Consider the following 21,670-nt stretch of genomic DNA (forward strand, 5'->3'; position numbering starts at 1 on the left):
ATATGAAGTTACCAAGCAAGTTTATAATACAACATCATTAAATGCTCTAATCGATGAGCAAGGTCATCAGGTCCTAAAATCCTTAAAATTAAAGTATTATAAGAAACAATCCAATTTCTGACTCCCTACAAGTACTCTGGAGCCACGGTGGTGCAGTGGTTAAGCATTCAGCTGCTAACCAAAAGGTCGGTAGTTCAAACTCAACAGCTACTCTCTGGGAGAGAGAAAGATACGGCAATCTACTTCCGTAAAGATTACAGCCTTGGAAATCCTACGGGGCAGTTCTACTCTGTCCTACACGGTTGCCATGAGTCAGAATTGACTTGACGGTAGCAGGTTTGGTTTACAAGTACCTTCTTTCTTTACAATATATTTTGCTAAGTTTAAGTCACTCTAAAACTTTCTGCAGGGTGAAAACCAACAAAAAATGTTTTAAGCTCACTTGATATGGTTAAAATCCATCCAGAGGTGTCTCGGAAGAAAGGCCTGGCTATTTGCTTCCAAAAGGGCGCAGCTACGAAAGCCCTAGGGAAGCCCTACTCTGAAGCACTCACGAGGTCACCGTGACTTAGAATCGACCAGACAGCAACTGGTAACGGCTCATGTTCCAACTTTCTTTGGTAATAATTAAATGTACTTTCATTTTCTTTATAGAACTATAAAAATAAACCAAACAACGGGGTTTTTATTCCTTCAGATATTCATTTCAGCATTTACTGAAATAAGGTAAGCCCTTCCGTATGCTGTTCCTTCTATCTAACTCCATCTAAGTGAGAAGGCTATTAAAGAGCCTCCGAAGGTAGGCTCTTTAAATAGTCAAGAAGCACAGTAACTAATCATTATTAAGTGATTCTATTTCATGATTTTGAGCAACTTCTCATAAACTTATTCTCCATCATCCTGGATATATAAAAGGCTACAACTCCTTCTGACTTCCACTTTGCTGGCTTCCTCTCAGCAGCAGCTTGTCCAAGAGCAATCCCCACTTACCTGACTGGCTTGTTCTCTGGGCCGACATCTTTGAAGCCCAATTCCTCCAGCTTGCAACGCCTGTAAAGTTCATAGTGTCGACTGTGCGTCTGTTCTCGCAGGTCTTCCATATTTGTACAAATCAGCATTTCCCGGAGCTTTACAAAGTCACAATGGTTTTCATTTTCCACTACCCAGAAAACAAATGAAACAGCAACACTAGTTTTTAAGTTCTGACACACAATTGGTATTTGTTGAATGGATGAATAAATGAAAACACATTTAAAATAACAAACAGCCAGATGATCAGTCTGATTGACAGCTATGATTATTTCACGCAAGTAACCAAGAAGAAACTCTTGTGTTATACACACCACATTATAAACCAGGTTAATGAACAGACCAGGAAGTTTGTTTTAAATTTAGTAGCCAATGGATAAAGAGGACATAGCAAAGAAATACATTATATTACCGAACGCTCTAGTTATTGACTAATATTTTGTTAGCAGCTTACAATCCAGCCTCCGGATATTTCACATAGTGCTTAAAAAGAGTATCTAATAGCATTTCACCAAAGCTTCAACGTTGTAAATTTTGCAGACTCAAAGAGTACCGCCTGTGCATGCTACGATTACCAAATTTTTTTTATACAATACCACATTTATGATTCTGTGTTAGACACTGTAATGGACTGAATTGTGTCCCTCCAAAAATATGTGTCAACTTGGTTAGGTCATGATTCCCAGTATTCTGTGGTTGTCCTCCATTTTGTGATTGTAATTTTATGTTGAGAGGATTAGGGTGGGACTGTAACACCACCCTTACTCAGGTCACCTCCCTGATTCAAGGTAAAGGGAGTTTCCCTGGGTGTGGCCTGCACCACCTTTTATCTCTCAAGAGATAAAAGGAAAGGGATGCAAGCAGAGAGTTGGGGACCTCATACTACCAAGAAAGTGCTGGGAGCAGAGCGCACCCTTTGGACATGGGGTCCCTGCGCCTGAGAAGCTCCTTGACCAGGAGAAGACTGAGAACAAGGACCTCCCTCCAGAGCCTACAGGGAGAGAAAGCCTTCGCCTGGAGCCAACAACCTGAATTTGGACTTGTAACGTACTAGGCTGTGAGAGAATAAATTTCTCTTTGTTAAAGCCATCCACTTGTGGTATTTCTGTTATAGCAGTACTAGAAGACAGAAATTATTCAAAATTACCGAGTAAACATATATGATCCTTCTTCCATGTTTATGGTGACCCAAAAAAAAAAAAAAAAAAAACCTGTTACCGTCAAGTCGATTCCAATGAATAGCAACCCTACAGGACAGAGTAGAACTGCACCACAAGGTTTCCAAGGAGTGGCTGGTAGATTCGAACTGCCGGCCTTTTGGTTAGCAGCTGTAGCTCACCATGGTTCTTAATCACTGCACCAACAGGGCCCCTTATGGTGACCAGAAGTCTGTAAATACAGTATGTGTTTCTGTGGCCAATGGTTTTAAGTACAATTAGTACTTTTATATTCTTTACACATTAAAAATGTGAAGTTTTCTCAATATTTTTCATTATTTACCAAATTTGTCAATTTTTAAAAAGGAGCATCTGGAAACCAGTACTGGTGGGGGTACTCCATTCCCCATTAGTTGGCCTCAAGTAAATAATCCAGTACTAAAGAAGTACTAACTACTTTGTCATTATAATGATAGATAAATAACCTGTCAAGTGGATTTAGTTTTTCAGTTGACTGGTTTGTACTGGAAATAGGCAGCAATACTTTGTCCTGTTGATCAGTGAAAATATATAAATTTACAAGATGGCTTACTGTGCCCCACATTAAGTAGTTTGTGTATCATGTTTAAACACTACTTTGTTCTTATTGTGTGCTGCAGTCGATTCTGACTCACAGCAACCCTTAGGAAAGAGCTGAAATGCCCCACAGTGTTTCCAAGGCTGTGTGTGTAATCTTTATGGGAGCAGCTCACCAGGTCTTTTCTCCCATGGAGCAGCTAGCTGGTTTGAACCACCAACCTTTCGGTTAGCATCTGAGCACTTAACCATTGCGCCACCAAGGCTCCTTTTAATCTTTTTTTTTTAAATTGTGCTTTAAGTGAAAGTTTACTAATCAAGTCAGTCTCTCACACAAAAACTTCTACAGGGCTCCTTTTAGACACTATTATTTACACTCAAATTTTGTTCCAAGTGCCCCACCAGTGCTTCCCACCTGCTGAGTGTCCTGGCACACCCAGGGAGGTGATTAGGTGTGTGGCACAGTGCAGAAAATGAGGCAGCTCTGTCTGGCCTTTACAGGCTTTGGCCTACAACAGTACATGGCAAACTCTTGTGACAACCAATCATAATCCAAACTAAGTGTCACCTCAAGGAAGGCATTAAATGCAACTTTGAGACTATTAGGTGACACGTGTTTCTAATAATCATTCCCAACAGTTCACATTTATCTTATTTACCTTGTACAACACCCCAAGGATACTGACGAGCTTTGACCATCTTATTTCCGACTTTCACCTCATCCATACTTCCCACAACAGCAAATGGTAAATGTGCCTGGAAAGGAACCATAGTATCAATCACATCTTCTCATACCAATGGGATCATCAACTAAGAAAGTTTTATGAAACCAACAGAGAATAATTCATTCTCAGGTTTTAAAACTTGGCAGTGAACATGTGCTCATTTTTCTACAAGAGTCATTTTCATAAGGCAAAATAAAATTTTTTTTAAAACAAAAGTTATTTTCAGACCCTATAAAAAATTAAAAAATTATTTACTGAGCATCACCTAATGCAAGGCACCATGCTATTGGGAATGTAAAAAAGCAAAGAATTCTAGTATCCATATCATTTCCCTTAATATTATCACTGCCCTAAAAGATACTGTTGAGGAAATTACCCACACACACATGCAAACACAGGCACGCATACCCATATAGTATACAGAGCTGAAGTGTATGCATACAGCTATGTGATACTTATACAAAGTAATATACAAGCCCCGAAGTAATGCTAAAGATAGTAAATGCTACAAAAATTTAGAGGACTGATCACTATGAGCAGGAAGAATGAGAGAAAGGTTGAAGAAGGCAGTGCAACTCAAGCAGTCCTGTAAAATACATCTCTTGTTTCCACCTCATCCGGAGCAAAGGAAAATGAAGAAAACCAAAGACACAAGGAAAATATTAGTCCAAAGGACTAAGGGACCACATGAACCACAGCCTCCACCAGCCTGAGCCCAGAAGAACTAGATGGTGCCCCGCTACCACCACCGACCACTCTGACAGGGATCACAGTAAAGGGTTACGGACAGAGCAGGAGAAAACGTAGTACAAAATTCAAATTCATAAAGACCAGACCTACTAGTCTGAGAGAAACTGGAGGATCCCCCAAGACTATGGCTCCCGGACACCCTGCTAACTCAGAACTGAAGCCACTCTTGAAGTCTACCTTTCAGCCAAAGATTAGACAGGCCTATAAAACAAAAACACATGTGAGGAACGTGATTCTTAGTTCAATCAAGTATATGAGACCAGATGGGCAACACCTGCCCAAAAGCAAAGACAAGAAGGTAGGAAGAGACAGGAAAACTGGACAAATGGACACTGGGAACCCAGGGTAGAAAGGGAAAGGGGGAGAATGCTGACACAAGGTGGGGACTGCAACCAATGTCACAAAACAATTTGTGTATGAATTTTTTAATGAGAAACTAATTTGCATTGTAAACGTTCACTAAAACATGATAAAATTTTTAAAAAAGAAAAGAAAGTACAACCCAAGCTGCATCAAAAAGAATTAGATTGAGATCGATCGAGAAGAGCAGGAAGGACCAACTTAGGTAAGGAGAAGGTTCTGAACAACCATACAGAAACAGGAACATGCAAAAGGCAGATTCAGGGGCAGTGAGCAGACTCCCTGTCTGAAGTTGAGGATTAATACAGGGGAAAAGCCTAACGTACAAAGTTTTAAGTACTATGTTTAATATTTAATAATTAACATTGTTTAGTCTCTTAATTGCTTCTTTCTGAAAAATTCTTCCAGGTGAGTACAAGGAATAAAATTAGATGTAAAGACAATTTAACACAAAGGAATTAAAATCATTTTGTTTAGATTAGTCAGCTTTTTATATATTTAGTTTAGGTAACTTAATATAAACAAAGTATGAAAAAATCATAAAAGAAAAAAAGAAGAAATGGAATTAACATTTTTTGAATGGCACTGTCAGGCACTTAACAAAGGCTGTATCACTTAATCCTCAAAACACCTGAGATGAGTATTGTTAACCCCATGTGTAGACAAGTTCACAGTATCAGAGAATAATGCCCACAATAGACGGTTAAGTCCAGCTCCAGAATTCCTGATTGTTCAAAACATAATCAGACGTTTAAGAAATTTGTTAGCCTGAAGAAAGTAAAACAAAGAACTTTGTCATTTTCAATTTTCAATTGTATTAATAAACTAAAAAAAAAAAAAAAAATGAAACTTGTTGCCATGAAGTCAATTCTGACTCATAGCGACCCCTGTAGGACAGAGTAGAACTGTCCCATAGGTTTTCAGTGAACGGCTGATAGATTCAAACTGCTGATCTTTTGGTTAGCAGATGAGCTCTTAACCACTGTGCCATCAGGGCTCCAATAAATTAAAAGTTATGTGAATATTTAATAGGTATATGAGACACTATAAGAATGAGCTTAAATTCCAGATTAGAAAAATCCACTTGAACTAAAGATTTTAAGTTTCTGAAGCATTCTAAACGAGGCTGGAAAGACAGAATAGAAAGTCATCTTTCTGAGGCAATTTATTTCCACAAAAGGTCTATCCCATTCACATAAATGTACTGCTTTATTTGGGTGACAGAAGGGAGGAAGGAAAACATGCTTAAAAATATATTATTATACTTTTTCCAACTCAAGAAAATTAAACATTTTTGAAAATTCACCTTGTTTGAAGTCTTTTTGGAAGATACAAGTGAAAATATATTGTAGCAGTGTTACTTACAAATAATCTTTTTATTTTCACATGTAAAACAGAATTAATAGTCAGCAGGAGCTTACATTCATTGAAGAATTGATTTTAGCAATAGTTTCATCATCTGTTGGGAACTGGTATATCTGGACGCCATTGCTAACCAATTCACTCATGAGCTTGATCTTAAACTTCTGTAATTCAGTTTTAGAAATTGCATCTGCTTTGGCAATCACGGGTATAATGTTCACCTATTAAGAATAAAGAAAAACGAAATCTCATAACTGAGGATTTGTTTTTAATCCTATAAGCTTTCACATTTAAAGCTACCCAACCAACCAACCCAGCGCCGTTGAGTCGATTCTGACTCATAGCAACACTAAAGGACAGAGTACAACTGCCCCATAGGGTTTCCAAGGAGCACCTAGTGGATTTGACCTGCAGACCTTCTGGTTAGCAGCTGTAGCTCTTAACCGCTATGCCACCAGGGTTTCCTTAGAGCTATCAGTCTCTGACAATTTCCTCAACCTAGATCAGGAGGTCAGGAGAGGTTCATTTCCCTGTCTATTTTTAATAAAGTTTTATTGGAATACAGTCTTGTCCATTCATTTACATATTATTTATGGCTGCTTTCATGCTACGACAGCAGAGATGAGTGTTATAACAGAGACCATGTGCCTGCAAAGCCTAAAGTAGTTAGTACCTGGCCCTTTACAGGAAAGCCGGCCAGTCCCTGACCTAGATAATCATTCTTACACGTGCTATATACAATCATTCCTACAAATGCTGGCTTTATAATGATTACTTTTAAAAAGCAGAGTTTGCATAAGATTACTCTTCTACCTGATTTAGGCTTAGAAATCTCACTTTTTCTTCTGTCTCCCTCAAAGTCTCTTACAGTTCCATCACACACAAAATAACTAAAATGTAAGCAGTAAACTGAAATAGCCTGCTTAATTCACTAAGAATTTTTATTTCTTAAAAATCTAAGTAGGAGTCCCTGGTTGGTACAAGCAGTAAACACACTTGGCTGCTAACTCAAACGTTGGAGGTTGGAGTCCATCCAGAAGTGCCTCAGAAGAAAGGCCTGGCAATCTGGTTCTGAAAAACCAGCCCCTGAAAGCGCCATAGACACATTTCTACTCTGACGCGTATGAGGCTGTCATGAATCAAATCACCTCAGCGGCGACCTGTTCAATAACCTGAGCGCTAAATCATCAGGGTGACTGACCTCTCAGCAGAACTAAGAAACAGATGGTCTGTCCTTCTCTCATTTCAGCAGGTCCCTTTCCTCACCCCCAATGAATCCGTCTCTGTGACTCACTGTCAGACTCTTACCTAGATGTCGCAGGAAGGAAATTTTACAAATACCAACTGAAAGTATTCATGATGCAAAGCAGTAACTTTCTCAGCACTATTTAAGGTCTGTTAGTGGCCAGAAGGAGGAGATCTGGGGCCATGAAGACCGACTGATTCCTAAGTCTAGTCCTGTAAAAGACTAACATCTCCACGAGAGACTGATGTCTGCACAATTTGGGGGCTGGTTTTTTTGGTATTCTTTTTCCCCATTTCCTTATTTGTCTTTAGTCATATATTTCAGGCTAACCAGTGACATGTGTGAAGGGAGTGAGCTCACAATGTAATTTTCAGACAAAAGTGAAAAGTACAAATCATAATCCCTGTTCCGTTTCTTCTCTTCTCCAGGGCCCCACTGATTGACTGTGTGCATTTAAATTTATTAGTCTCCCATATGTTTCAAAAAGATAAAAAATTTTTCCAACTATTCATGAAATTAATGCTAGAAAATTTCCCAATGATTATGGGTAAACAATTTTCATGATAAATTAAAGTACCTAAAAAATCTGATGCCAAGTTCACATGTTCAATATCACACTTAGCTATCCCATAAATTATGCCAAGTGAATAACTTATAATTGCCTCTACAATAACTACAAGTCGACTGAATGTTAAAAAAATGTTTCTGTGTCAGGGAGAGGTAAAATTAAAGGTTTCTCAATGAAGGTAACTTGTCACTATTTCCATAAGATAAGGTAACTTTCCATGTCAATAACTTCTCAAGTGTTCTGCTTTTAGAAACAAGATAACCATCCCCAAGGCGGCTGAGGAAACTAGGAGGAGAAGCCAGCAGGACATCTCCCATCTTTATGTAATTAAAAACAAAACAAAACAAACCAGTTGCTGACCAGTGGATTCTAATTCCCCGAGACCCCAAGTGTGTGGAGTAGAACTGCGCTCCATAGGGTTTTCAAGGCTGTCACCTTTCAGAAGCAGATGACTAGGCCTTTCTTCCGAGGTATTTCTGGGGGAGTTCAAACTGCCAACTTGTCATCGAGTGGTGTAAATTAGGATCTTCCTGTACCTGCAAGGAAACCCTGGTGCTGTAGTGGTTAAGAGCTATGGCTGCTAACCAAAAGGTCGGCAGTTCGATTCCACCAGGCACTCTCTGGAAACCATATGGGGCAGTTCTACTCTATCCTATAGGGTCATTGTGAGTCGGAATCAACTCAACGGCAATGGCCCTGGTTTGTTTTTCTATCTTCCATTTCGCTGTGGGTTAACAGCTGTCTCCACAAGAAAGCCTGTGTATCCTTATATACATCTCATCAAGCAACTGAAGAATACCTTCATTTTACCTAGAAATCTAAATCTCATTAAACAAGTAATGAAGCTTATCTGTAACATTCCTTTCTGGTTTGTAAAACTGAAAGCTGAAGACAAGGCGTCTTTGATAAAGGTATCCCATCAACTGAATAAAGCAGAAGAGGGTGGTGACAGTCTTTAAATAAGTGTACAATACTCATGATCTTTTACTGTTACCATGAAACATTAGAGTTTGAGTGAAGTAACAAAATATTGTGATACTATTCAAAGTCTTGTGGTAATGTATAATCTCCATCTCAAGCTAGTGAGACAGGCAAGAGATCAGGCTGGCTATAATTAAAAGGCCTTTGACTCAGTATTCTTGGAATCTGAACCTCAGTGCAGACCACCACATAACTTTTACTGACAGCACCCAAGAACTACTTGTGATTAACAAACTAGGTGCTCAGACAAGATAAGGGGCTACATTCCAAGGCCCTGTGTGCTTGACCAGCTATAGTTAAATAACCTCTAATTCAGTATTCTTGGAATCTAAACCTAAGTGCAGACCACCACATAACTTTTATTGCTGGCACTTGAGGACTACTTGTGACTAACAAACTAGGTGCTTAGACAAGATAAGGGGCCACATTCCCTATCCCTACATGCTTGACTAGCTAGAAGTTACTGATAACCCTCCTGAGCTGTTTTTCAAGTCCCCCACCAGATGTAGAGCATACGCAGTAAAAATCAAGGTGGCCTATGAATGACTTTCCACATGAGATAATTATGAGCAAAGATCCCTTGCCAAGACTTGGACCAGGATCCATGCGCAACATCCCAGAATAAGTCCTGTTTGACATCCCAGCTGCCTTTGTGACAGACTCCATCTTAGTTCCAGCAACCTCTGTGAGGAAATCCATCCTGAATTCCAACTGTGGGCATTTGATTTTCATAATCCCTCCCCTTCTCCTAAGAAATCTCCACCCATCCAATGAATAAAGATAATGTCTTTTTATACCCCACCAACCCAGTGCCATCAAGTTGATTCCAACTCACAGTGACCCTATAGGACAGAGTAGTACTGCCCCATAGAGTTTCCAAGGAGCGCCTGGTGGATTCGAACTGCTGACCCTTTGGTTAGCAGCCGTAGCACTTAACCACTATGCCACCAGGGTTTCCAATGTCTTTTTATAAGTCCTAAGAAATCCTTCGTTCAGAGACTGGAGGCTAGCGTAGATGAAAACCCCTCTCCATTTCTTCCTCGTGAGACTTTTCCTAATAAACCTTTGTTCATGTGGAACCTCAGGGCCTCTCCTGGTCATTCTTGGTCAGAAGAAGGTAAGAGCCTAAGCAGGGCTTAGTCCCAAGCTGGGAAGCCCTGCCCTGTAACTCTAGTTGTTGGTAGGGTTGGTAGCATATATGGTTTATTGCTGGTCCAAAGATGAGCACTAACCAAGTGCTCAATATCTCTTCCATTAATTTCTTGAAAAATCTACTTTTATCTATATAAATTACTCCTAGCTAGCTCTGCTCAAAGACTGACGACTCAAAAGCTGGCTAACATAAACCAATAACTAAAATATCAATATTTAAACATTTGGAATAAGACTGTGCCTATTAATTACAAAACAGTTTTAAAATAACAGAATAAGTTACTTGCTGGGTACTTCCTAGGTGCTGAGCATTGTACTAAGTGCTCTGTAATTCACCTCAGTTAACCTTCACTGACATCTTAAAGTTCGCTCACTGTCCCCATTTTACAGATGAAGAAAGTGCGGTTCAGGTAATTTGCGCACGGTCACGACAGCTAGCAGGTGGCAGGGTAAGACATTGAATCCAGGCAGGTTGACACACAGCCATGCTTTTACCCTCAGTTCTGCTTATTTTATTCCACCCTAGAGAACTGAGCTGGGTAGGCCTCACCTAACTCTGAAACATTCTTGCACGACATAAGAGGCAGAATGCTTTTTACCAGGTAGTTTACATTTTATCATAAAAAATAAAAAGTATCTTTAAATCACCAATTCTAGAGAAGCCTAGAGAGTGTATGTTTACACGTTGTACTAAACCAAACTTTTGCTCTATGCCATATACAGGTGGTCCCTGTTAATGTAACTACAGGTAGTCCCTGACTTACGATAAACTGCACTTACAACTGTCCAGGATTTTTTTTTGTACATCTTATCATTAGTACTATGTACTATATACAATGTTGTAGCATGTAATTTTCCAATGTTATCATTTTCAGATGTTCACTAGCAGATTTCAAAGACAAAGAGTGGATTTATAAAGACACTGATAATAAAGGGCAATAATAATGAAAACTAAAAAAAACAAAGAGGTATTTGACTTACGTCAGAACTTACAACGGAGTCATCAGAACAGAACCTTGTCGTAAGTCGGTGGCTACCTGTAGTTATATTCTGGCTACTCAGAAGGGTGACTGTGCATGTTTACATGTTTTGAACTTCACATATATGTGATAAAGGCTTTAAATACATTATTTCATTTAGTCCTCACAAGACAATGATAATAGCTATCTTTAACTGGGCACGTCTATTTGTCATGCACTTTACTAAACCCTTTACATGCATCAATTTAACTACTCCTCACATCTACCGCTTAGGAAGGTCATCTCCCAAGTTTTCACTCTAGAGGTAAGGAGACTGAGGCTCAGAACGCTAAACAAACCTGCCCAAGATCCAGAGCTAATAAGTGATAGAGCCAACATTTAAAACCAGCCTCTTCTGATATCAAATTCTATCATCTTTAGACATACTATATCATGTTATTTCTGTCTAACACTACTTTCATTTTTATATTCCTTTAATAAACCTAAATTTCCATATAATCAGATTAAACTACGGAAATAACTGGCTAGATGGTTTGAGCATCAATCAAATGAATAGACTATCATATAAGCCCCATCATGATTTTGCTAAATCCAGGGGGCTGTGCAGCTAGTCAGAAGTCAACCTATGTATGCACCAAGCCTTCACTAGAAGGCTTTCATGCTTTCCATACCTATTTCTATAGACAGCAGTAGCAGCCAGAACACCCTTCCATTCTGAATCCTACGTTACATAATAATAGCCAGAAGGTTACAGGAAAACCCTGGAGTTTATTTATTTAGCGTAAGTAGTTCTTAACCATCTTTAAAAAAATAAACAAATAAAAACTTCTGAAATCAATTATTCTGTATTTTTTTTAATAGCTCTTTGAATTTATATACAGTTTCTTGGCTTAAAAATTCAGAAGTCGGTTTTCTTGGTATGGTCTACATTAAAATACTGTTATTATAATATGAAACATTTTTCCATGAAGCACCTCTTACCTAATAGTGCCATAAAGTGAAATCAGTGTCAACTAAAGTCTATATAAAAAATATAGATGAAGTCCCATGTTCTGGCATGCAATTTAATCACTAAAAAGGGAACTACGATTTTATTTTAGTGTTCCTGCTTTACATCTGATCTTCCAGACTGAATTTCTCCGGAAAATAGGCTGAGACTGAAATATCCAGCGTTTTAAGATGCACAGGAAAAAAAATAATATGATACAGACTGTCCCTGGATTACAAACGAGTTCCGTTCCTAAGCCTGTGTTCAAGTCAAATTTGTACGTAAATCAGAACAGTTAGGTACGGTTCATATCTAACATCAGGTAGTCAAATATTTATCTTAATACATAGTATATAGTGTACCTTTCTATGCATAAAAAAATTAAACAGATACACTGAAACATCTTTACCATAATAATAGTCATAACAATGTTTTCATGTGCGTCACAAGGTAGCACCCATCTGTTATTATGAACCATTGTATGTATCTCAAATGTATAATAATAGGCTTTACAGGGATTGATTCATAACTACTAGTTGTGTGTAAGTCAGATGTTTGTAACCCGGGGACTGCCTGTATATACGAATACCTTAAAGGTGTGCTAAGAGTTCAAAATAAATACTCAAGCATGATGAGTCGATTTCTTTCCCCAAAGTACCTTACTGTCAAGATTTTTCATTGTCAAAAGATCAAGTGTCTTCAGAGAGTGGCCAGTAGGCGAAATGAAGTAAAGGCACACATGGATGCGAGAATCATGGTAGTTAAAGAGACACCGTTTAATCTTCAGCTCTTCTTGGAGGTAGGCCTCAAACTGAGCATCTATGTAGTCGACTATTGGTTGATAGCTGAAAAAGTAATTCAAATATTTAATACAACATGCTACCTTAAGATATCTGTGTAACTTTATAAAGTCTGCGGTCTGCATTTTCACTAATAAACAGTTAATAGCTATACTCAACAGATAACCTGAGTGATAAAACATTAACATTCAGAACCTGCGCATACAAAGATATTACTTCAAAGTGATCAGAACCACCTGTACTTTAAATTGTTTTATAGAAATGATACTGACTTGGCATTGACTCATTCCTGCATTCATGTACATCCTGAGTCCCTTTCTGACAAAGGTTCCCATTTGGCAGACTGATAGGCGTCTAATTTGTAACCTAATTAGTGTATGGCATATTTCTCAACTAATTGAAAAAAGGCGTGGGCATGAATAATTTAAAAAGATATTTAAGACACATTCCATGACTCCTTGCCTCTTAAGTCAGATTCATAGGCATGAAAAGGCTTAACACAATAAAGAGGAAAGGCACACATCAAGCGGAAGTATCTAACTAGTAATGCTGCCACGATTTTATTTTTGTTTAACTATAAGGAAAGGAGCATCACATCCTGTGCTCCATGTTGTTTCGCCTCCCTGGAATATCTTCTTCCCTCTGGCTTTCTAATCCTAGTCATCCTTCAAGATCCAAATCACATCTCAGTCTATATGAAAAGCCCTTTGCTAACATTGTTTCTAAACATACCACCTCATTTTGATATGCTAAATTACTACCTATGCAACTTGCCTTTCCACTCATAACTATTCTCATTACTTAACTATGGGTTGCCAAGTGAAAATAATAGCAAATAGTGCTGATGTCAAATTTCAGGAACACCTTCCTAATTATCCTTGAGCCCCCAAAATGGAGCAGCACTTTGTGCTTATGAGGCACTCAATTAATGTGTGCAGAAGTGAATTCTTACATAAAGTTGTCTGACCCTTCTGGTCCTTGAGTAGCATCACTTCTTTTAAACTCATACAAATCACTGTCTCCCTACCCAGATGGCATGCAATTTGAGGACAGAGACAGGATCTTGGAATTTTTTTTTTTTTCAAAAGAACTACCCTAATACCTTCAACATTATAAGAACTCAATTGATTATACAGTGGCTATTATTAGGAGTACCAGTAAATGACCCTTGGGAAACTGGTCTAAACGTGAGATAACATGATTCCCTCCCCAAAACGATAAAATAGTAAAAGTTAATTTGTAAGAACAAATTTAACATAAAAACGCCAATGAAGGTTCTTACTTATGACTTAAGACAGGTTACTAACATGATTCTCTTTTCCCAGAAAGTGAAGCAGAATCCTAGTAAGAAATTTTAAAATGCTACTAGTCACTCAGGCTTACCAAGATATTAAATATAAACAAATCATCTAAAAATAAAAAGCCATAAATGTTTATCTGAATGCTTTGTTTCATGCTTTTCAAAAGTAAAAGCCATAAACATCTTCTGTAAAATACATTATGTACCATAGGAATTCTTCCATAGGAATTTGCCCAAGTTTTCCATTTCCAGTAAATAAGAGACTCTCCTTTCCAGCAAAAACAAGGACACTGGCTTAAAATATAAAAATCACCTCCTTAAAATCATCAAAGATCTCAGAAGGTGACATGGAATTAACCAGGCCAAAATTGGAGAAGAGGAACTGATAACTGTAAGCAGAGCACTAGAGCAGGGGTCAGTAAACTATGAACCACAGGCCAAATCCAAATCACGGCCTACTTTTGTAAATATAAAGTTTTACTGCTACACGGCGACTTCGTTCATTTATGTATTGTATATGGCTGCTTTCGTGCCACAATGGCAAAGTTGAGTACAGGCAGTCCCCCGATTACAAACGAGTTCAGTTCCTAAGTCCACCTTTAAGTCAAATTTGTATGTAAATTGAAACAGGTACGGTTTATAGTATATAGTGTACCTTTCTATGCATAAAAAAAAATTCCAGATACACTAAAACACCTTTAACAATATAGTAATAATATTATTTTGATGCACGTCACAAAGTAGTACCATTTGTTATTATAAACCATTGTATGTACCTTGAATTTTTAATATCATAGGCTTTACAGGGATAGGTTTGTAACTACAAGTTGTACTTAAGTTGGACATTTGTAACCCCGGGACTGCCTACAGTTGGAACAGAGACCACATGTCCCACAAAGCTTAAGATATTTACTATCTACCCCTTTGTAGAAAAAGTTCGCCAACACCTGCATTAAAGCATCAAGGCTGCTTTCACCCTGATGGCATCTGACAACACAGTTCATGGGCTTTGCTTCTGAAGGACACACAAGGTAAATATGAAAAAATCTAAACCCAGTACCCACACAAAGTGGGGGAATCTAATGAGACCCTCCCTATACTGAGCTGATATCCTGAAGCGGATACCCTGATCACCGTCCAGGGTAAGGGTGAACCAGAAGGAAATCTACAACTCCTCCCTACCCTCTAAGGACCTGCAGGGAAGGTTTTCTTGACACTAAATGGAGACAATAAAACGGGGTGGTGGATCATTCTTGACAACCTGTGGCCACAGAGCTAGCCCCTGCACATATCTATAGCCCAGGTTCACATTGCCTCTTTGATTCTGGGACCCTCAATCCATGAAATAGGTTTAGGGACCTCTAGGCTATTAATGTGCAGAAGGGCCTAGCATAAGCAAATTATGTTATTCATTGATGCTGTTCACATCATGTTACGGATTGAACTGTATCCCCCCCCCACCAAAATGTGTGTCAATGTAGCTATGCCATGATTCTCAGTATTGTGTGACTGCCCTCCATTTTGTCATCTGATTTGATTTTCCTATGTGTTATAAACCTTGGCTCTGTGATGTTAATGAACCAGGATTAGAGTTGCGTTAATGAGGCAAGACTCAATCTACAAGATTAGGTTGGGTCTTAAATCAACCTCTTTTGAGATATAAAAGAGAGAGGCAAGCAGAGAGACAGGCGGGCCTCCTACCACCAAGAATGCAGAACCAGGAGGGGAGAGCATCCTTTGGACCTGGGGTTCCTGCATTGAGAAGCTCCTAGACCAGAGGAAGACTGATGACAAGGACCTTCCCTCAGCGCCAACAGAAAGAGAAGCCTTCTCCTGGACCTGGCACCCTGAATTTGAACTTCTAATATCCTAGGCTGTGAGAGAATGAATTTCTCTTTGTTAAAGCCATCCACTTGCGGTTATTTCTCTTATAGCGGCACTAGATAACTAAGACAATGGTTAAGGCAATAAATTCAAAAATATGAATGAAATGGACACATTCCTAGAAAATTATAACTTATGAAAATTGTCTCAAAAAAAACCTTCTGAACCATCCTAAAACCATTAAAGAAAATGAATTAATAATCCAAAATCTGTTCAGAAAGAAAACTCCAGGCCCAAATGGTTTTATTGCTGAGTTCCACCAAACATTCCAGGGAAAAATATCTGTAACAGGTATAATTTTACACAAATTTTTCTAGAGACTAGGAAGACAGTAAAAAAAAACTACCCAAACTCATCCTAGGGGATGGCTAAAGTGGGTTTACAATTTCTCTGTATTATTTGATATTTTCACAGAAATATATAATAAAACATAGGTATTATTTTGGTAGTTGATAGAAAACAAACAATTCAACACACAAACGGGAAAAATTAAGTTATAATTTATTTCCGGGACGAAGTTACATAGAAAGTTATACCTATTGTGAGTCTTACTCCACAATATAATGAAATTTATTCAGCAGGTCAAGCATATTCACGCTATGTTTAAGTTCATTTAAAATTACTTTCATTATTATACACTAATTAGTTATAAGTTGGTACCTATCTTGTAAGTATTAATAACATTTAAATCAATGTGTTGCAGGCTTTGCCTCTGCCACTCATCATTGACTTCTTTCATAAGGCCTACACAAATCATTTCTTCATATTTAACGTAGAACACAAATGCATTGAAAAGACTATGCCAACATAAGTCACAGAGAGTCATTTTTGCAAAATATTTTCCTTCTAAAGAATACTTTCAGAATCTAGAAAAATTACTTATGATAAAAATGTATACATTTTGGTAAGGAAAAAACTACATTACTGCTTTGTCCCAATCTATTTCCCCCTCTCATAGCTTACATTTGATAGTCTATAACCAGTCTTTACAATCCTTTATAATAGGAGAAACAATGACATAAGATAGAATATAAATAAAAATTTCATTATCAAACCTCCCCTGCAATGCTGAGTAATGTATCTGGCTGTTTTGGTTAGAATTTCACACACACAAAAAAAATGCACACACCATGTATTTGGTCGCTGCTTATGATTACCCTCATATGTCTTTTGTTCTTTCCTCAGCAAGACAAGATCCTGTCTGAAAATCAGTACACATCACTTAATACAGACTGACATGCATACTGGGAAATAATTAAAACTATTTTTGCTGAAATATGTATTTTAGTAATGTGATTCAAATTATTCTAAAGAAATTAGACAACCGGATAGAAAAAAAATGTCAATTTTCTAAAAAGAATGGAACATTACTTAATTATTTAAAAAAGTAATAAGGTCTGGGAGGAAAACCATGGATTACCGTAGTAGAAAATCAAATCACAGCCCTTGGAGCAAGAAAGGAAATTTCTCAATATAACAAAAGCTTGTTTTATTAAAAAAAGAAAACACAAACCTCTCTTCTTTGTTTATTTGGTCCCCAAAGCCCACTGTATTCACAATGGTCAACTTCAATCGAACGTTACTTTCCTGGAGTTCATAGGTCTGAGCCTTAAGTCTAACGTGTGGGTAAAAATGTGAGGATTCATGGTCTTCGAAATTAGTGTTAAACAATGTATCAATCAGCGTTGATTTTCCAATCCCAGTTTCCCCTGAAATAAACAAAGACACATCTTCACAGGTGCGTTTTATGGCTAAGAAGAAACGTAACTCTAAATTCTCATGGTCATTTCAAGGATCACAAATATTTCAAAGGCCGGGTTGTCTCTAAAAGTACAGATGGTAAGGCTGGTCCACTGAGTCATGAGCAGAGCATTTAAATGAGTACGTATGATAAGTTACTCAGCACTCTGAAGAAGGCACTGAAATGTTTGGGGAAAAAAAAGTTTAATGCGGTCTGGCCAAGAAAGCGAAAACGGACAGAATTTAAATAACTGAAAAAAACTTGGGGTCATGACCTCAAACTGGTAACATCAGCATCAAACTGCTTATGACAAGTGGGAAGTGAGCACAAGAAACAAGAAGGAATGATATAGAGGAAAAGTGTGGCACTTACCGACACAGAGAATATTAAAACAGAAGCCTTGCTGAATGGATCTATTGACCAGCTGATCAGGCAAACTCTCAAAACCAACATGGCCAGACATAGTTAAAGAACGAATATTTTCTTTCTTCTGCTGAAGGAAAACAAAAACAACAGTGAAAGAAAAAAAAAAAAAAAAAACTCTTATTAAAGTAGGAAATAGGCACATTTGAAAGGACAAATATAATTTATCAAAGAAACTAAAGATTTTACAATTATCTTCACCCAAGATAGAAGTAAATCTGTAATAAAAGAATTCTGTGTCCAGACACTCCAAACACATATTTCTTATTTTTAACAGTGCAGTATGATTTATAGCATCAAAACATTTGATTTCCAAAAGTAAAAAAATATCCAAGTAAACTATGGTAAACTCATTCACAAAATGGAGCATGTAAAATCATTACAGATGTTTATTATGATACATTTTTAATAACTTGGAAAACTTTTACATTAAAATGTCAAGTGAAAAAAAATGTACTACAAAATTACATATACAGTTCCAACTCCCAGAAACAGTAATTTATGTCAAACTAACCTTCCTAACTAACAATTATAAGCAACGCCTTCAAGTCACCAAAGGCAGGTAGACACTGGACAGAACAGGACTTGTGAAAGAAGTGGGATGCACATTTATCTCACTTTTTCCCTGAGGGCACTTCACTGTCAGAGCAGCACAAGAAAAATGATGCTCAAGAAGAAAGTGGTGTAGTCTTACTGGGCTGGGAAGTCAGTTAGAGATTGGTGCAGGCATTCCCGCTAGAAATTGACAGGGAAAATTCCAGAAAGCAGGAAATCTGAAGTTTGCAGACACGCTCCCCTTAAATATTTGACTGACTGCTGAACTGCGCATGTACAGAAGGAACACAAAGAGCCCAGCAGGAGGGAAATGAGAAGTGGAAGGTGCCAACCAGAGCTGTCAAGAGTGTCATCCTGGGGAGACAGAGTTTGAATTGCAAGTTTTCTAAGTAAAAAGGGCTTGGTAAACACCATAGGCTTTCTACTGAAAACCTGTATAAGCCACATATTAGGAGAAAGGACCACATCCCAGGAATTAGGAATGCTCTCTAGCATTGAAGGCAAGCTGAAACAGACCTGCAAAACAAAGCCTAAAACCAAAGCACAACATGAACAAAAGACAATTTAACTGCCTGCTAGAATAAAATTCAACACACTTCCAAAGAAGAAAACATAATCCAGAATTTCTCCAATGCACCATCCACAATATCTACTGTATAATCAAAACTTACTAGATAGGAAGAAGCAAAAAATGTGACTCATAATCAAAAAAAAAAAAAAAAAAGGGTCAACACAAAGAGATCCACAAATGAAAAGCAGATGTTGAATTAGCTGAGAAAGACTTTAAAATAATTATGACAAATATGCTAAAAAAATCTATAGGATAAAGAAGGATATAATGCGATGAGATGACAAGGAATTATAAGAGATACATAAAGCTCTTTTTAAAAAGCAACAAATGGAATTCCACAGTGGAATAAAAAATACATTGGATTAAATTAACAGCAGGTCAAATAATGGAAGAAAGATTTGTCCAATAGTAATTACTAAGTGAAAGCATAGGGAGAGCCGCAATGACCTGTAGGGCAATATCAAAAGGTCTAACATCCCTATAATTGGAATCCTAGGAGGAAAAGAGAGTAGGACAGAAAATATATCTAAGAAGTAAAACTGAAAATGTTCCCATTTTCTAACCATCATCATCTCTTCTATTCACTTTAGCTACTCTGTGCTTAAGAATGAGTTTCAAAGTATGAGAGGGATTCAAATACAAGAAGTTTTCCTTGCTGGGCTTTGAAGAAAGAGGGGGCCACATGGCAAGGACCTGAGAACTGCCTCTAGGAGTTGACAGTAACTCCCCAGTCAACTCCCAGCAAGAAACTTAATTCTGCCAACAACATGAAGGAGTCTGAAAGCAGATTCTTCCCCACAGCCTCCAGATAAGAACCCAGCCCAGCTGATACTTGAGCATAAGACTCTGAGCAGAAAAAGCCAGCTACACTGTGCCTCGCTTCCTGGCCTACAGGAAGAAAAACAGGTGTTGTTTTAAGCTGCTAAATTTGTGGCAATGGCTTATGCGGCAATAGAAAACTAGTACACTGTATTCTCTTCTGTGCCCTTGAGTCCCTTTTATTCATGTAAGCGTGTTATTTTTTATGGTTAACGGAAAAAAGATTGTGAAGAAACTAGAGCTTTGAACCAGTTCCTTCTGCCTGCTGAGAATTTGCATTTCTAACAATTTCCCAGTCAATGCTAACACTGCCAGTCAGGGACCAATTCTGACAATCATTAGTAGAGCAGTGGTTCTCAAAACGTATTATACATAAAAATCACCTGGGGATCTAGTTAAAGTGTAGATTCTGATTTAGTATATCTGGGATGGAAGTGCAAATTCTCAGCAGGGGTGCGAACTGGAATGAACCAGTTCAGAGGCGTGGAAGAAAACTGTGTTTTCAAGTTATGAAAGTTTCAAGAAAGGATGAGAAAAATATTCATTAAGAGTTTCCATGGAAAGCACCGCTTACCAGATGAAAGTTGAATTAAATGGCCTCTAGGATCCCTTCTGGTTCTAAAGATGTAAGATTTTAACGTCATGGGAATAAAGAAAGCATTTTTAAAAAGGTGTGGTCACCATGACTTAATGCAGAAGAGAGGCCAGAGAAAACGCGGAACGAGCAACAGCCACTCAATAGCTTAGTCACTGAGAGATTCCTGTGATCTCGCCAGTAGTTTCTGCAACGCAATGCGTTAGGAAGCAGATTTAGAGTAACTCAAAAAGTCTGGACAGTGATAAAATAAAGATGCAATAGACTGTTGACTTAAAAGAATTGCCAGTCTGAGAAAGAAACAAAAAAGATGGTAGTTTGGTGGTAAAATTAAGTCTTATCGAAACTGCAGGAATCCTTGCATGTACGGAGGTAGAGGAAAAAACAAGAGACCATAATTAACCGAACACAGAACTAAGAGACATTATTTAATCTTATTAAATTACCTATGTTTGTATTTGAATTTTCTTTTTTAAAAAATATACAACTCACCTCTTTCAAAGTTTGCTACTTCATTTTAAATATAAATTTTAATGTGAATTACAAAAAACTTTCCCTCACATACAGAAACGTTTCAGAAGGAATCTTAAAAACATAAAAACCTCCCACTCAGCAACACCTAACAGGTGCCCATCCAGCTCCTTCCTTAAACTCTGTCAATAAGAGTTTTCTATAATCCACAAACTTCTACAAGTATGTCCATCAAAAGCAGTGGTCATCTTCCCACCACATGTTGTTGACGTTCTTGGAGTTTTCACTTATTTTCCTTTAATGTCAAGTAGGTTTTTTTTTAGGACAGAGACATGTGGATACTCCACAATTAACCACCACTGGTTTGTTATAAATTCAATCGATATAAAAGTTGATTCACATTCAAGCTAAGTACACACATAAGCCTCTATCACAGAAGTTTGTCAGTTCGTTCTCTGAATAGCTATTTTGAAATCACAGAAGCATTTAGAGTACAATATGCAGTCTTCTATCTAAATATATACTTACTCCCTGTTCATCATCAGATACTGGAGAGGATATACAAGTTTTCGCTGCCATGTGAGTTTGAAAAAGCTGAAAAAAGAAAAAAATAAAAACTTAAAATACGGGCATATCT

The 21,670-nt window shown here is 37.8% G+C and overlaps 1 protein-coding gene across 3 annotated transcripts in view; it reads right to left on the minus strand.

The window, feature by feature from the left end:
- The window catches only part of SEPTIN10 (septin 10), a 62,974-nt gene that overhangs the window by 11,616 nt on the left and 29,688 nt on the right, over window positions 1-21,670 (minus strand). For 2 of the 3 annotated variants that reach the window (XM_064268610.1, XM_064268611.1), the window contains exons 2-8: window positions 21,562-21,627; window positions 17,972-18,089; window positions 17,372-17,567; window positions 12,533-12,719; window positions 6,019-6,180; window positions 3,422-3,518; window positions 991-1,159 (exon numbers count right to left, since the gene is read on the minus strand). In XM_064268610.1, the coding sequence (XP_064124680.1) occupies window positions 991-1,159; window positions 3,422-3,518; window positions 6,019-6,180; window positions 12,533-12,719; window positions 17,372-17,567; window positions 17,972-18,089; window positions 21,562-21,627 (995 nt within the window). Of the gene's footprint in view, window positions 1-990; window positions 1,160-3,421; window positions 3,519-6,018; window positions 6,181-12,532; window positions 12,720-17,371; window positions 17,568-17,971; window positions 18,093-21,561; window positions 21,628-21,670 lie in introns of all 3 variants that reach the window. The other variant, XM_064268609.1, reaches the window with a different exon arrangement.

The sequence above is a fragment of the Loxodonta africana genome, chromosome 15 (assembly GCF_030014295.1).
Source record: "Loxodonta africana isolate mLoxAfr1 chromosome 15, mLoxAfr1.hap2, whole genome shotgun sequence".
Taxonomy (NCBI): Eukaryota; Metazoa; Chordata; class Mammalia; order Proboscidea; family Elephantidae; genus Loxodonta; species Loxodonta africana.